General features: G+C 49.0%; 1 protein-coding gene across 1 annotated transcript in view; it reads left to right on the plus strand.

Annotated features, from left to right (window-relative positions):
• Positions 1-16,013, plus strand: part of SLC49A4 (solute carrier family 49 member 4) — a 75,036-nt gene that overhangs the window by 41,454 nt on the left and 17,569 nt on the right. The window contains exons 5-7 of the mRNA XM_068246210.1: positions 7,894-8,002; positions 8,080-8,147; positions 13,192-13,319. Of these exons, the coding sequence (XP_068102311.1) occupies positions 7,894-8,002; positions 8,080-8,147; positions 13,192-13,319 (305 nt within the window). The remainder of the gene's footprint in view (positions 1-7,893; positions 8,003-8,079; positions 8,148-13,191; positions 13,320-16,013) is intronic.

Below are 16,013 nucleotides of genomic sequence, written 5' to 3' on the forward strand. Positions count from 1 at the left end.
TTTAGGTAATAATTTTGCTGCAGTGTGAGGAACTGGGGAGGTGAGCGGAGATCGTGGACAGATGTCACAGCTCTGCGGTCTATGCAGTGACCGGGTGACATCTCCACGTTATCCGTAAGACCATGGCGGCGTTGGCGTTCACATGACAGGTGTGTATAATCATCCCTTATCCTGCTTGTGCTGGAGGAATGCTGCCTGAGGCAAAGCAGAACCTTCATATTATATAACTGCCATATAAACCTTTTTACTGCTTTCCTATTATGTCCTCTATAACAGGAGCACAAACTGTGACATGCCTATAAACTCGCATTCACTCTATATTAATCATACAAGGCTGTTGGCCTCCTGACCCCACTGAGAACAGTCAGCACACAGGCCACCTAGTGACTGCAAGGGGAACTGCAGCTCCAGACCCCACACAGGACAGCACACAGGCCATCTAGTGAGCAGAAGGGAAACTGCAGCTCCAGACCCCACAGAGGACAGTCGGCACACAGGCCACCTGCTGACCGCCAGGGGTTGCGATGGCCTCTTTGGATGGATCAGAGCAGACCGTTTAGTGTCTGCTCCAGTTAATTTTCTTGTACAGTTTGCGGAGGAAATGCATTTCCACTATGGGTTTCTATGGGAAATGCATATGCTATCCGGAAAAGCGCAGGTCTGGACTTTGTGGTGTGCTTAAAGGGAAGGTTCAAGCAAAATAAAATGAGTTTCACTTACCTGGGGCTTCTACCAGCCCCCTGCAGCCATCCTGTGCCCTCGTAGTCACTCACTGCTGCTCCAGTATCCTGCTGCATTGCGTACATTTTTACGCATTCCCGCTAGTGCAGGAACATTAACACATACATTTTTACGCGTTATTGGTTCAATGCGTACATTTTTACGCATTGAACCAGTAATGCGTAAAAATGTATGTGTTAATGTTCCTGCACTAGCGGGAATGCGTAAAAATGTACGCAATGCGTCCCGCCGACCTCCGAGGTCGGCAAGCTGCCAGCGGGGGACTGGAGCAGCAGTGAGTGACTACGAGGGCACAGGATGGCTGCATGGGGCTGGTAGAAGCAGAACTAGCTGGCGGCGGGGGACTGGAGCAGCAGTGAGTGACTACAAGGGCACAGGATGGCTGCATGGGGCTGGTAGAAGCAGAACTAGCTGGCAGCAGGGGACTGGAGCAGCAGTGAGTGACTGCGAGGGCACAGGATGGCTGCATGGGGCTGGTAGAAGCAGAACTAGCTGGCGGCAGGGGACTGGAGCAGCAGTGAGTGACTACGAGGGCACAGGATGGCTGCATGGGGCTGGTAGAAGCAGAACTAGCTGGTGGCGGGACTACGAGGACACAGGATGGCTGCATGGGGCTGGTAGAAGCAGAACTAGCTGGCGGCGGGGGACTGGAGCAGCAGTGAGTGACTACGAGGACACAGGATGGCTGCATGGGGCTGGTAGAAGCAGAACTAGCTGGCGGCGGGGGACTGGAGCAGCAGTGAGTGACTACGAGGGAACAGGATGGCTGCATGGGGCTGGTAGAAGCAGAACTAGCTGGCGGCGGGGGACTGGAGCAGCAGTGAGTGACTACGAGGGAACAGGATGGCTGCATGGGGCTGGTAGAAGCAGAACTAGCTGGCGGCGGGGGACTGGAGCAGCAGTGAGTGACTACGAGGACACAGGATGGCTGCATGGGGCTGGTAGAAGCAGAACTAGCTGGCGGCGGGGGACTGGAGCAGCAGTGAGTGACTGCGAGGGCACAGGATGGCTGCATGGGGCTGGTAGAAGCAGAACTAGCTGGTGGCGGGGACTGGAGCAGCAGTGAGTGACTACGAGGGCACAGGATGGCTGCATGGGGCTGGTAGAAGCCCCAGGTAAGTGAAACTCATTTTTTTATTTTGCTTGGACATTCCCTTTAATGCAATACAGTGGGTCCATTAAAACTAGCTTGTGTTTCCAATTGTTGTTTTTAACATTGGCTCAGTTGACATGTCCGTTATATGTTATGCTACTATTTGGTGCAAGTCGGAACCGAGCCTAACTAACCTCAAGAAATCCACAGATCCGTGGAAGGAAGCGGAAGCTTCACTGTGATTGTGTGGCAGTTTTGGTCAGATTGTGGTAGATTTGGGTGTGGCCACCTGTAGGCAATGCTTTAGGTTACGTTCACAGTGGGGCGCTGCGACGTAACGGTCACATTGTAATGCAGAATTTCGCAAATCAAAACCAATGTGCGGTGTAACAGCTTGAGGAATCCCAATTACCCCCATAAGCTTGTTATAGGTGACATTGGAGCATAGTTTTCATTGACTGGATACTTGACTGCCTTCGATACGTAGATAATGTGCATTGCAACTTTTACGTTCCGGTTGTGCAACAACCACTGTGAACATAGCGTAAGGGGAAAGTTTAGGGTATTAATTGGCATCAGGTAATGAAGGGGTTAATGTTGGGCGATTAGTGGTTAGTGTTGGGCACACAAGAAGGGTGACGTGACGGGAGTTTTCAGAAAAAATGTCACTTGGCTAAAATCCCGAGAACTGGTTGCCATATGTACGTGAAACCATCATATAATGCCAAATCCAGGTGTATGATGGGGATGGAGCCTGAGGGATGCAGATGCTTGACCCCTCTATTGATTATTCTTTAGTAATCCTATAGCACTGACATCTTCTGCAGCACATTACAGCGTACATAGCCATGTCACTGACTGTCTTTAGAGGAGCTCACACTCTAATCCTACCATAGTCCTATGTCCATCATTGTCTAGGGCCAATTTTTGAGAGTAAAACCTGTTAAATTTCTGTATGTTTATGGGATGTGGGAGGAAATGAGTGCCCGGAGGAAACCCATGCAGACATGGGGAGAACATACAAACTCCATGCAGATAGCACCCTGTCTGGGATTGCGGTCCAGGAACCCTGTGCTGCAGGGCGAGAGTGCTATCCACCATGCCACCGTGCAGTTTATACCAGATCTCTCATTCTCTGCATAATCCAGTGTTTCAGTACTTTCTGTACAGCTGTCTCCTCTCGGAGTTCATTAGTTCACCCTGAAGGATCTTTAATATTGAGTGATGCGTTATTGGCTGTTGCTTTGTGCTGTGTGTTGCTGTTTGGCGATTTTGCTGTTGGAAGCAGAGCAATAGGTCATGCTGGGTTCGGGGCTCGTGTTGGAACACTCAAACGCACAACGTGTAGATGCAGAGCGGTTCTGAGACGAGTCGGCACAGCTTTTCCCGAGGGAGCTCATTTAGATGCGAACAGCCGCTTACTTGGCACAATATTTCTTTGACAGCCGCATCGATTGGGGATACGTGTTTATATAGGCCGAGGACAATAAAGATTAAACCACCCAAGGCTGTGTGAGACGGAGCTGGCGTTGCGTTGGCCTCTCGCGGGCGGAGATGAATGCCTCGGCACGCCGGCGCTCTCGCTCAGCTGTAGACGTGTTAATATGCACAGGCATCTGAAATCTATTCCTGCTGCATCGCGAGGCGTTCAGTTAATTGAGATTCTTAACGGCGCTCTCCGTGAGACAGCGAGATCGTTCTCGTCTGTTAGTATATCGCACGGCGGCGAACTCCTGCTCCATCCCTCACACTTCCTCTCGCCCTTCCTACAGATGGGAGCTGTCTGTTCCAATTCACTCTCTCACTCGTCAGATTCTCCTAACATCTCCCAGCTGATGGCCGAGCATCCCCTGCGTGATATCACAGGAAGGATCCTCTCTGATGTCCCCGATCACTCCGGGAAGCACCAGAGCGATGCCGGAGGTACCGCATCTTCTGATGGAGAGGGGTTGTGGGTAGCAGGGAGAGCTTTATTTCATATGATTAAAGGACAGCACAGCAATCGTGAAAAGGTATTATAGATGCTGTGGATGCAAAGTGCTGGACAGAATATTTAATAGGCTGAAATGTGGTTCTCACTGCAGTACAGCTCGTTTCTTCTATTGTCTTGAGTAGCTGGTGGGCGGGTCTGTCAGGGGGTGACGCTTAAAGTAGGAGGGGCAATAGATGCTGTGTTTCCCAGCATCCCTGCATCACAGCAGAAACAATGCATCTGTATGAGGATGGACTCATCATCATCATCATCATGGGGAACTTCAACAGTGCAAACCTCTGTTTGGAGCTGCCTTGCTGCAAGCAGTGTATTACCTGCCCCACCAAAAATCAAAACACTGGAGCACTGCTATTCAGGATGCCTACAAGGCTACCCAATGGGCTGCCCTGGACAACTAGCACCACTGCCTAATCCAACTGATCTTCACCTACAGGAGGAACTCTGAGACCACCAAACTGGTCTTCTAGATCGTGGAAAAGTGGACGGAGGAGCAAAGGTGCGACTTCAGGCCTGTCTCGCCTGCAACGAGAATGTCTCTTCCTATATCAGCTTTTGAGAGAAGGAGCCCTTCAAATTTTTTTTCCATCAACAAACTCTGATTCGACAAGCTATGCCTGCTCAGTAAACTCAAGGAGAAAGCACACAAGACCAGCACCCCAGATGTGTTCAGACAAGCCCAAAACGCCCTTAACTGGGAGCGTAGATTCACCAAGAGGGTCTGCTCTGAAAAGCTGAGACTGTCTCCAGGCAAACAACCCACGGGAAGTCTGGAAAGGCCTCAGAGAAGCCACTAACCTCAAGACTCCAACCTCCCTAGGAAAGCCACAGGCCCGGATGGTGTCATCAGTCTGCCTGAAAACCTGTTAGCCAACTGGCCCCTGTCCTCAATTCCCAGGCAGAATGCAAAGTTTCCTTCCGATTTGATCCATGATTACCCCAGTTCCAGATGAGCCAGGAAACACCGATCTAAATAACTTCAAGCCAGTCACCCTGACTCCCATAGTCATGAAGATCCTCGAAAGACTGGTCATGACCCAGCTGAAGCACACCACTAATGCCTTCCTTGACCAGCACTAGTCACATATAGGGCAGACTGGTCCATTGCTGACACAATCCATATCAGACCGGTGGACATTATGAAACGCCTGAATAGACCCGGAACCTGTGCCGGGATTTTTTTTGTGGACTTCCATTCTGCCGTCAGCCCAACCATCCTGCAGAACAGTCTGAGTCTACTTGGGGTTAACTCCTCCCTACGCGTGTGGATCAAGGACTTCTTCACCAACAGGACGCATTAGTCAAGCTCGGAAATTTTTCCACCGATTAGAACCACCAACATGGGTCCTCCCCCAGCCATATGTAACATCTTCAATCCTGTTCTCCTTGTACACAAACAACTGTACCTCATCTGAGCACTCAGTAAAGGTCATCAAATTTGTGGATGACTTCACCATTCTGGGCCGCATGGATAAGAAGGGAGGCCATGCATACTGCAACGAGATTAAGGAAATCTACAAATGGTGCAAAGACCAGTTAAAAATTACAGGAAAAACTGTAGAACTGTAGACTTCAGAAGACACCCTACCACACTCACCCACCCAGATATTCATCAAAGGTACTGAAGTCACCAAGGTATCAAATTCTTGGTTCCTGACCACCACTATTTCTGAAGACCTGAAATGGAATAACACCACCAAAACTTAGCGGCTGAAGAGGTTATTCCTGCATCAGTTGGTAAAATTTGGAATGCAGTGGGAGCTACTGTCTGGCTTCTACTCCGCCACATTCAAATCAATCCTTCTCCTCCAACATTGCCTAGATCGCAGGCGCATCAGCAAAAGACAAATACAAACCCCCAAAGGGGTTATCAGTGCCGGGGAGAGGATCATAGGGCCCCCTATTATCACTGGACCTCCTCCTCACCTCTAGACTAAGCACCAGGAGAAACAGAATAACACACAACCCACCCCGCGTTGCTTTGATCTTAAAGCCGCCACCACAGAACCATCGTCCTGAACTCCAGCCCCACCACCACCGAGCCACCGTACGCCCACACTCTTGTCTGAGTATGTGTCTTTCACTGCACTATGTTCTCACACTTACAAGTGTGTGATCTCAGTCTACCAACAATAAACTACTTGAAGGGATACCGACTTGAGGGGTATGGAGGCTGCCATGTTTATTTCCTTTTAAACTATACCAGTTACTGTCTGTCCCCCTGATCCTTTGTTTATAATACTTTTAGCCATAGACCCCGAACAAGCATGCAGCAGATCAGGTACTCACGACTCAGGTTTTACTAGATTAGCCATATGCTTGTTCCAGGGTTTTGACTCAGATACTACTTATGCCAGAAGAGCAATAGGGCTGCCATACAACTGGCATTGTTTAGAAGGGAAAAAAAAAATGTCACCCTGCATATCCCTCACGCCTTGGGTTCCCTTTAAAGGACAGGAGAGATATGGAGGCTGCCATATTTATTTCCTGTTCATACCAGTTGGCAGTCCTGCTATCTCTGGCTGCAGTAGTGTTTGAATCGCACACCTGAAACAAGCATGCAACTAATCCAGTCTGTCTTCAGTCAGAGCACCGGATCTGCTGCATGCTTGTTCAGGGGCTGTGGCTAAATGTATTTGAGGCAGAGTATCAGCAGGACAGCCAGGCAACTGGTATTGTGTAACAGGAAATATGGCAGCCTCCATATCCCTCTCACTTCAATTGTCCTTTAAGCGCACTGCACAGTATTAAGTTTGTGGTAGATCAGTCTATCTGATATCCGCCATTTACTCATTGCATCATAACAAATTAAACCATGTTGCAGTACAAATTGTTTATCATTCATAAGGTGGACTTTGGTCCATTTTCCAAGCTGCAGTCTCTGGCCTGGATTGGGGGCTCTGCATCCCCCCAGCACACATGCTTTAGCTGCACTTCATACTTCTGCATCATCCTTCCCCTGGCTGTATAGATCCTCCTGTGTGTCTGGAAGCTTCAGTGAGTATTGGATCTCTCCTTGCTGATGTGGTTTGGCTTTCTGTTCTGCGTAGTACTGATCTGCATATTCCTTTACTCCCTGCTGTGGATTCCTGTTATTTGATGTACTGTGTATGCCTGCTACTGTTATAAAGTTATCTCATTCAATAAAAGGTTTTGATTTAAAGGCCACTTACAGTGAGAGTGAAATGGAGGCTGCCATGTTTATTTCCTTTTTAAACAATACACCTGGTCTGGCAGCCCTGCTGATGTCTTTGGCTGTAGTATTGACTGACACACCTGAAACATGCATGCAGCTAATCCAGTCACACTTCAGTCAGAGCACCTGATCTGCAGCATGCTTGTTCAGGGGTTATGGCTAAATGTATTAGAGGATCAACAGGCAAGGTGCATTGCTCAAAAGGAAATATGGCAGCCTCCATATCCTTCTCACTTCCGGTTTACGTTAAAAGGAATAAATCAAGTTCTTAGTCAGACTGTACAGGCTGCATACTTGTTCCAGTTGTGCAACGCTTCCTACTGGAAGGAAGAGAACCTGCTAGGCTTTTTTTCTGACCAGGAAATATGGCAGCCTCCATATTCTTGTCATTTGGGCCTTCCGTTAAAGGGAACCTAAACTGAGGGATCTGGATATTTCCTTTTAACCAATACCAGTTGCCTGGCTGTCCTGCCTGATCTGACTGCAGTAGTGTCTGAATCACACACCTGAAACAAGCATGCAGCTAATACAGTCTGACTTCAGTCAGAGCACCTGATCTGCATGCTTGTTCAGGGGCTGTGGCTGAAAGTATTGGAGACACAGGATCAGCAGGAGGGTCAGGCAACTGGTATTTTAAAAGGGAAAATCCATATCCTTCTCAGTTTAGGTTCCCTTTAATTTTTCTGCCCTGCTGTTGTAGTCTTGGAGTGCAGAAACATCCACTTTTGACTGGCAAATCTTCCCACATCCATGTAGTATGAGAGTTTGCCTATACAATCTGTCCATCATTTGTTTCTAGGCTTTGCATCTGGTCATGTGACAGGAAGTATGTGGCAGCCATGTTGTAACCTCCGTCTCTCTCTTTTCTTACAGCAATGTTCGGTTCCTGATGATCGCGCTGGCTTATGCCATTCCTCTAGGCTTCTATGCCGGGTGGTCCGGGGTCCTGGACCTCATATTAGAGCCTATACATGTCAGCCAGGTAAGTGGTGCGTCTGGGTCTGTTTATGAGGCTGCTTCTCACTGCTACACACGTATAATCGCCCTGTTCTTCTGCAGGTCGAAGCTGGCTGGATTGGATTCTGGTCCATTGTGGGCGGATGTTTTGTTGGAATCGCAGTGGGCAGGTATGAGACAACTGTAAAATGACGCAAAAATGTAAAGGCTCGATCTGAGCATAAACTATAACCCATCCACTTATTCCATCACATCCCATCTGTGACCTGACTAAAAAACCTGAACTGCTGTGGAGATAAATAATTGTTGCCAAAAGTTTAAAGTGGATCCGAGATGAACTTTTACTCATTGCATAATTGTTCCTTTCCTATTGTTTATAGGGCATTCCTTCAAGCCAAATACTTGTGTTTTTTTGTTTTGTTTTTTGTTTTAATACTCTATTTCCCTATAAACTAAACAAGCCTCACCCACAGCATTTCAGAGAGCCTTGGCATTTTCAGACAGTAACAAGGGCTCATGGGAGCTCAGTCTGGGCTGGAGGAGGGGGAGGTATTACTAGCCAGAGATTTCAGAGGCAGAGGGGAGGAGGGGGGATTAGGTTTTTTTCACAGGCTGAGTGCTGAAGATGCAGATACGCCTGCCTCTGTGTAATGTTTACAAACATGGCTGCTGTCATTGTATCACAGGAAGAAATAATCATATTCTATTGAAGCTGTTTGTAGCTAGATTTGCTGTGTAAACTATCTAAACTGTAGATAAGATATATAGACAAGTTACTTTGTTATAGTTAGTTTTTCATCTCGTATCCGCTTGTGTTTTGTTTGTTTTGTCTAGTAAAGGCTATGCAGGAGTTAAACATAAAGTGTGTTTTTGATCACAGGGTCAAGACTTAAAAACTTTCTTGAAGATACTCACCTACTCTGTTGTTCCCCTGCATCCTGCAAAGCTGGCCATAGTTCACTGCAGACCTGAGTTGTCTATACTAGCATTAGAGGAATCCCAGACTGGGGGGTGGGGAAGGGGGATGGCAGCATTTGTTGTACAGTTCTTTATTCTTTCAGTGTAGCTGGTTGTGTAGTATTTTTGGTCCGCTGTGAGGTGCTGGTCTTGCTAGAGAATGGGACACGCAAAATGCTGCTGTTTTTTGTATGACAATCGGGTATATCGGCCCTCAAATCTCAGCCATGGTGGAGTCGTACATTTTCATTAAGTTTTGTGGGAATGTAGCAATGATCCTGCAGGGAGCCTCCGCCATGCTTCACAATTTGCTCCAGACAAGTTCTGTTCTCCAATCCTAAGGACAAAAAACCTTTTGTTAGATCTAAATGTTTCAGATTTTCACCCATCAGTCCCTGAACTCCTTCTTCTCCTCCTATATATTTTCATCACAATCCTGAGACAAGGACTTGCTTAGCTTCCTTTCCATCTCGGAATGGCTAGCTAATGACTACCTTCACTGTCCTGGTTCTGAATGGTTGCCACTGCCCTTTAAGAGGTTGGCACAGTTTGTGTTTGCCAGTTCTGAGCTGTTGTACCTGTTGGGTACCTTCCAGCTGTGAAGAGATGTAAGCTTGACTTATGTCATCTGCTGCTGTATTGGCGGTGCACTCCTGCGAGTAGAAGGGAGGATTTCAGTGAAATTGATGTAACCCTGGCAGCTGAGTACAGGCAGATTGCTATCCATCATCCGATGGCATCAGGGAGGTGTCTGATCTGTTCCTACTTCATTCTGCAGCATGACAAGAACTCCGAACACACAGGAACACATCGAATCTTTAATGAGCATCTTCCACAAGATTGTGTGCAGGTAACGGCCTAGCCAGCAAGATTGTGTGCAGGTAACGGCCTAGCCAGCAAGATTGTGTGCAGGTAACGGCCTAGCCAACAAGATTGTGTGCAGGTAACGGCCTAGCCAACAAGATTGTGTGCAGGTAACGGCCTAGCCAACAAGATTGTGTGCTGGTCATGGCCTAGCCAACAAGATTGTGTGCAGGTCATGGCCTAGCCAGCAAGATTGTGTGCAGGTAATGGCCTAGCCAACAAGATTCTGTGCAGGTAATGGCCTAGCCAACAAGATTGTGTGCAGGTCGTGGCCTAGCCAACAAGATTGTGTGCAGGTCGTGGCCTAGCCAACAAGATTGTGTGCCGGTAATGGCCTAGCCAACAAGATTGTGTGCCGGTAATGGCCTAGCCAACAAGATTGTGTGCAGGTCGTGGCCTAGCCGGCAAGACTGTGTGCAGGTCGTGGCCTAGCCGGCAAGACTGTGTGCAGGTCGTGGCCTAGCCGGCAAGACTGTGTGCAGGTCGTGGCCTAGCCGGCAAGACTGTGTGCAGGTCGTGGCCTAGCCGGCAAGACTGTGTGCAGGTCGTGGCCTAGCCGGCAAGACTGTGTGCAGGTCGTGGCCTAGCCGGCAAGACTGTGTGCAGGTCGTGGCCTAGCCGCACAAAGCTCTGCCAGTAATTTCAGACTGGCTGGATGAGAGATCAGAGACTGGTGCACAGAAGGTGCCTGAAGTCAGTTGCATAGCAATAGGGGATGCTGAAGTTGCAACCGCACCAGGGCCCCTGGACCAGAGGGGCCCCCTAAGGGCACTCCTTCATCCATCTCATTAGCATTACATTGGTGCTGTGTGTCCTGTGGAATGTTGGGCTGCAGGAACGCTCAGTTGTTGGTGTGGAGTGAGGAAAGCAAACGATTGGCTGCTATAATCTGTACTTCCTTTGCCCTGGCACAGAGTGCGTTCGCTGCTTCTTCGCTGTATGTGGTCATATTTTGGCCTGTAATGCGGTTATCGCGGTCGTAACCACTGCCTTTAGGATCCGAATAACAGATGTCATATTTTAGCTGTAGGAGGCGGCTTTGAGAGCTAATTTGGTGGTAATAGGAAGGTCACTGACGTGGCGGTTCCTGCCAGCCAGCGGGGCGAGCCGTAGCCTAATGAGAGCGGACGCCGCTCATCTGTCTTTTCTGGAGGGCCGGATCCGTGACGGGTCCGGCTGTAATAATCCGCTAAAAGTCGTAATCAGGGAAATTGGGTCATAATTCTTGTCACATTGGTGGGTTTTTTTTCATGAGCGGGTGCGTCTCATTATTCCGTCCCAACGCCTCTTGTGTTCCCGCAGCTGCTGCGATGTATGGGGAGAGGAGAAAGTGGCCCAATTTCAGCGCACGCTTGTCACTCCTCGCACGTCACCCGCGCACAATGACAACCTGTAATTGTGTTTCCAAAACCGGCTAATTACAAAGCGCGCCTCCCAGATTCTCATACGCTTTGTTTGCGCCTCGTCTGCAAAGATTCCAGCGAACACAGACCGATCTGGGGAGGAGCTGAGAAATACCGACTCCCTCGCGTCCCCAAAAAAAAGCTGAAGCCGCACTTTCAGAAACACACCAGCCTTGCCTGCTTACAGCAAACCCGAACCCTGCGAGTCTTCGCCTGATCTCGCCTCCGCCGTGGCCTCCATAACTCCGTGGCCTTGTTTTACTAAGTTGCATGGTCCTCTCACTGGCCAGAGCTGCCGGATGAATCCATTTTGTGAAGGTGGCCGTCTTATTGCCTGGAAATGCTGAAAATGTATGACTTACAGAGTGTGACACTTATTCCAGACACTAAAGGGTTATTTGCCTCTGAGCTCCCGTAAGAGGAGTGTGTTTACACCCGAGGGGGGTATCGGTGCAGGAGAAGATGTAACATCCACGTCCAGTGACTTTCCATGCCCTCCATGAGCGCACTGATCCAGTGCCAGGACCCTCAGAACACATCTGGCAAGCTCTGGTCAGAGATGTTCAGAGGCTGTGGGCGGAGCCATGCAATTTTTTTTGTTGTTGTTTTTTTTTTTATTTATTTTTTTGTCAGCCAGGTGCAGAAGAGCTGCTGGTTTATAGTTCGCCTGTAGCTTCTAATTACACAGAAGAATGCATCCAGGTTACATACAGCTGTGTCACATGGTGGTGATGTCACCAATGGGGCGTGGTGCTGTCAGAGGCCGGTGTGATGCAGAGTTGCCCCTTCTGCCATTTATCTCTTGGAGGGAGGGGCAGGACCATCGCTAGTCGCAGTTGTGCAGACTTAATCCAACGCTTTAAAAAAATATCTTGCTCTTTAAGCATTCCGGAACTTTCAGTGTAGATTAAACTGAACGACCTAAAATGATGGCCTCCTTCCCTGCAGTTTCCGGCTGAGCAGGCGTAATTGAGGGGAAATACAAGGATGGAGTCGGGGATTTATTAGATGCAGAGTCTGGATAGATAAAACCAAATGTGAAGTGTTCAGCTTTTATAGAAGCCCTTTGATTTGCTGGAAGTTGTGGAAGGTCAGCACGGTGGTTGGCAGTGGTTGGCCAGTGTGATGGGCAGCACGGTGGTTGGCAGTGGTTGGGCAGCGCGGTGGTTGGGCAGCACGGTGATTGGCGGTGGTTAGCAGTGTTGCCTTGCAGTGACTGAGCACAAGGTTCACTTCTAAGCTGTTTAAGTTTTTTTTTATTTTTTTTATATTTTAATCCTTGATGGTTACCCAGAAGCTCGAAGTCTCTTGTGAATGAGGGAGACCAGGAGCCCAATGGTGCAGTATCGTTAGACAAAGATGTAAGCACACATGTATATAAGTAATATACTCACAAGGGTGAGCTGCAAAGCATGCAACCACCATCTGAGCCTGTGGGAATATCGCCGTCCCTGCTCGGTGTCCCAGGTCTGTTGGTCGCTCTCCTGGATTCCTGGATTAGTTGTGAGCACTAAAGGTCCTTGTGACTAACCCCCCCCCCCCCCCCCTTTGGAGTACGGACTGAACTAAACACTGGTGTGGAACTTTTGGTCATTGAAAAAGTATGTTTATGCGCTCACATTCATGACCAAAAGTTCTACAGACACTTGTATTGACCTGAGGAAGCGACCAAGACCCCTGAAATGCGTGGTCTACTGTGCTTGAATAAACATTAGCTTATCCATTAATGGATTGTCCTTCTGAGAAGGTAAGAAATGTTTCGTGTGTGTGTATATATACAACTCTAGTACACTAGTATCATATCAAGGGCAACTCCACCAGTGTTTATTCATTTCTAAATTGATTGTCCTGATTGTACAGGGTGTAGCTCTGCCCATGTATCCATGCTCCCCATTGTTGTATGATTACACGATGTACAGCGCTAGGGAAGATGTTGGCGCTGTATAATGTTCTGTCCTTATTGCTCTGACCACGCCCTTCTCTCTTGCAGGTTTGCAGACTCTATTCGGGGGGTTCTGAAGCTTATCCTGGTGTTACTATTTTCGGGTGCCACTCTTGCAGCCACCTGGTTCACCCTGACCTTCCTCAGTCCGATCACCCACCTCCCACTCACTACAGGTAAGTGTGTTAGCGTCCAATCAGCAGATGACAGATTCATGCTGCAGCTAGCGATTGGGCCAATCGAAATAAAGTGCGGTTCCAAGCTGCATACAGGTTGCTTTAGATTTTTGAGCCGTAATTAATATGGGGGGGCAGAGGGTTGATTGTGCGGCACACGAGCGACCTCATGCGGTGGTCGCGGTGAGTGGGGACAACCTTGCTCTGGGCCAGAGATCGGCCAAATCACATCAGCAATAAAAGCCAATGGGCAGTGTCGATGGCCAGTGAGGTGCTAATAATTTGAATTTCATGCAAATTTAAGCAACTTGGAAATGTGCTAATCAAGTGTGTGTGTGTGTGTGTGTGTGTGTGTGTGTGTGTGTGTGTGTGTGTGTGTGTGTGTGTGTGTGTGTGTGTGTGTGTGTGTGTGTGTGTGTGTGTGTGTGTGTGTGTGTGTGTGTGTGTGTGTGTGTGTGTGTGTGTGTGTGTGTGTGTGTGTGTGTGTGTGTGTGTGTGTGTGTGTGTGTGTGTGTGTGTGTACGTGTGTGTGTGTACGTGTGTGTGTGTACGTGTGTGTGTGTGTGTGTGTGTGTGTGTACGTGTGTGTGTGTGTGTACGTGTGTGTGTGTGTACGTGTGTGTGTGTGTACGTGTGTGTGTGTACGTGTGTGTGTGTACGTGTGTGTGTGTACGTGTGTGTGTGTGTGTGTGTACGTGTGTGTGTGTGTGTGTGTGTGGTCCATTTCCAAACTGCAGGATCTGTGGATCTGTATCTGGGGTTGTGTGTCCCTTTCGCTGCTTTCGCTCCCATGGTGTCCGCAGTGCTGAATGGCAGCTAGCAGCAGTGTGTATCAGGGTGTGTGTTCCCTCTCTGCTCACACTCTAGTGTCCGCAGTGAGTAGCAGTGTGTGTGTCTCTCTGTATGTAAGTGTGTGTGTTTGCTCTTGCTCTCCAGTGTCCGCAGTGAACAGCAGTGTGTCTGTCTGTATCTGTATGTAAGTATGTGTTTGCTGTCGCTCTCCAGTGTCCGCAGTGAGCAGCAGCTGTCAGCGAGGGCTATAAGGGGAGATTTATGGCCCCCGCCGGGCTGTATGGGAGGATTTTAGATGTGAATTTGTCAGCGCTGCGTCTGGCCTATTCATAGGGAGAGGGGTCATGAATCAGCTTTAGTGACCCTTTTCACAGTTTCATGGCCTCTCGTCAGAGAGCCGCCAAACCTTCTGCACCCGCTTAATGAACGGCTTCATCTGTCCCCGCAAGGTCGCCCGCCACAGGCTAATTAATCATTGAAATGAGATGGCACAAAAAATAAGGTGTAAGCTTTACCGTGTCCCCAAGGTCACTGCGCGCCCTCGTCACAGGGGAGCGGTTATAAAGATACTGAGATTCTCCCTGCGGTCACTGCGTGCCCTCGTCACAGGGGAGCGGTTATAAAGATACTGAGATTCACCCTGCGGTCACTGCGCGCCCGCGTCACAGGGGAGCAGTTATAAAGATACTGAGATTCTCCCTGCGGTCACTGGCAGCGGGTACCTTCATGTAATCGGCTGTAAACGATCCCTTGAATGAACTTTGTTTTGCTTGTGAATTTTAAGCAGAGGTCTGAGAGTAGCTCCATTTCTCAAAGGTGTTTCTAGAGCTTCTGTTGTGCTGAGAAAGATGAGCAGATTCTCCCAGGCAGAGTCTATTCTTCCTAAAGGTTGTTTTTTATTTACTATTTAATCTGCTTCTCGCTACATATTACCCGATTTATTTCCAGCTATAAGTCACAATGCTGACTACTGTAAAGGCAGAGTTCCAGTTATCCAGAACTCCACTAAACCAGCAATCTCAGCCAACCATCACAAATAGTCTTTTTTGGAGGGCGTGGCTCCTAGCGGTGGCCTCTGTGGAGGGCGTGGCTCCTAGCGGTGGCCTCTGTGGAGGGCGTGGCTCCTAGCGGTGGCCTCTGTGGAGGGCGTGGCTCCTAGCGGTGGCCTCTGTGGAGGGCGTGGCTCCTAGCGGTGGCCTCTGTGGAGGGCGTGGCTCCTAGCGGTGGCCTCTGTGGAGGGCGTGGCTCCTAGCGGTGGCCTCTGTGGAGGGCGTGGCTCCTAGCGGTGGCCTCTGTGGAGGGCGTGGCTCCTAGCGGTGGCCTCTGTGGAGGGCGTGGCTCCTAGCGGTGGCCTCTGTGGAGGGCGTGGCTCCTAGCGGTGGCCTCTGTGGAGGGCGTGGCTCCTAGCGGTGGCCTCTGTGGAGGGCGTGACCCCTTGTGGTCACTTCAGCCCATGACTCAATTTTTTTTTTTTATCAAGTATAATAGCGAATGTATGAAGAGAATATTGTGTAGCGTATGGGCCACAATAAATGAAACACTCATAATGTTTATATTGGCGTTGGTTTCCTTTCACGCCTCTTTACCAGCAGTCTGGAGAGAGGTTGGCATCTCCCCCGTATCTCCAGTCACATAAGTAGCCGGCCTTTCATATCCTGTTTCTGTGACTTAGCTGCAGCGTCCGCAGGAATGTGATCAGCGGAGGAATCCATCTTGTTCCTTTTGGCTGGCATTTTTATTAAATCGCCCTGCAGGGAATTCTGTCTCCTCCATTTCCTGATTTTATTTATTTTTATACACATAAATATTAAGGAGGAACATCAGAGGCCAGACCTCATCTCGCCAAATGTCGCTGACGATACCGATTCGCCTTACTGGCAGCAAATGGCTTTTCTGCGCTGC

This window comes from Hyperolius riggenbachi, chromosome 7, assembly GCF_040937935.1.
Source record: "Hyperolius riggenbachi isolate aHypRig1 chromosome 7, aHypRig1.pri, whole genome shotgun sequence".
Classification (NCBI taxonomy): domain Eukaryota; kingdom Metazoa; phylum Chordata; class Amphibia; order Anura; family Hyperoliidae; genus Hyperolius; species Hyperolius riggenbachi.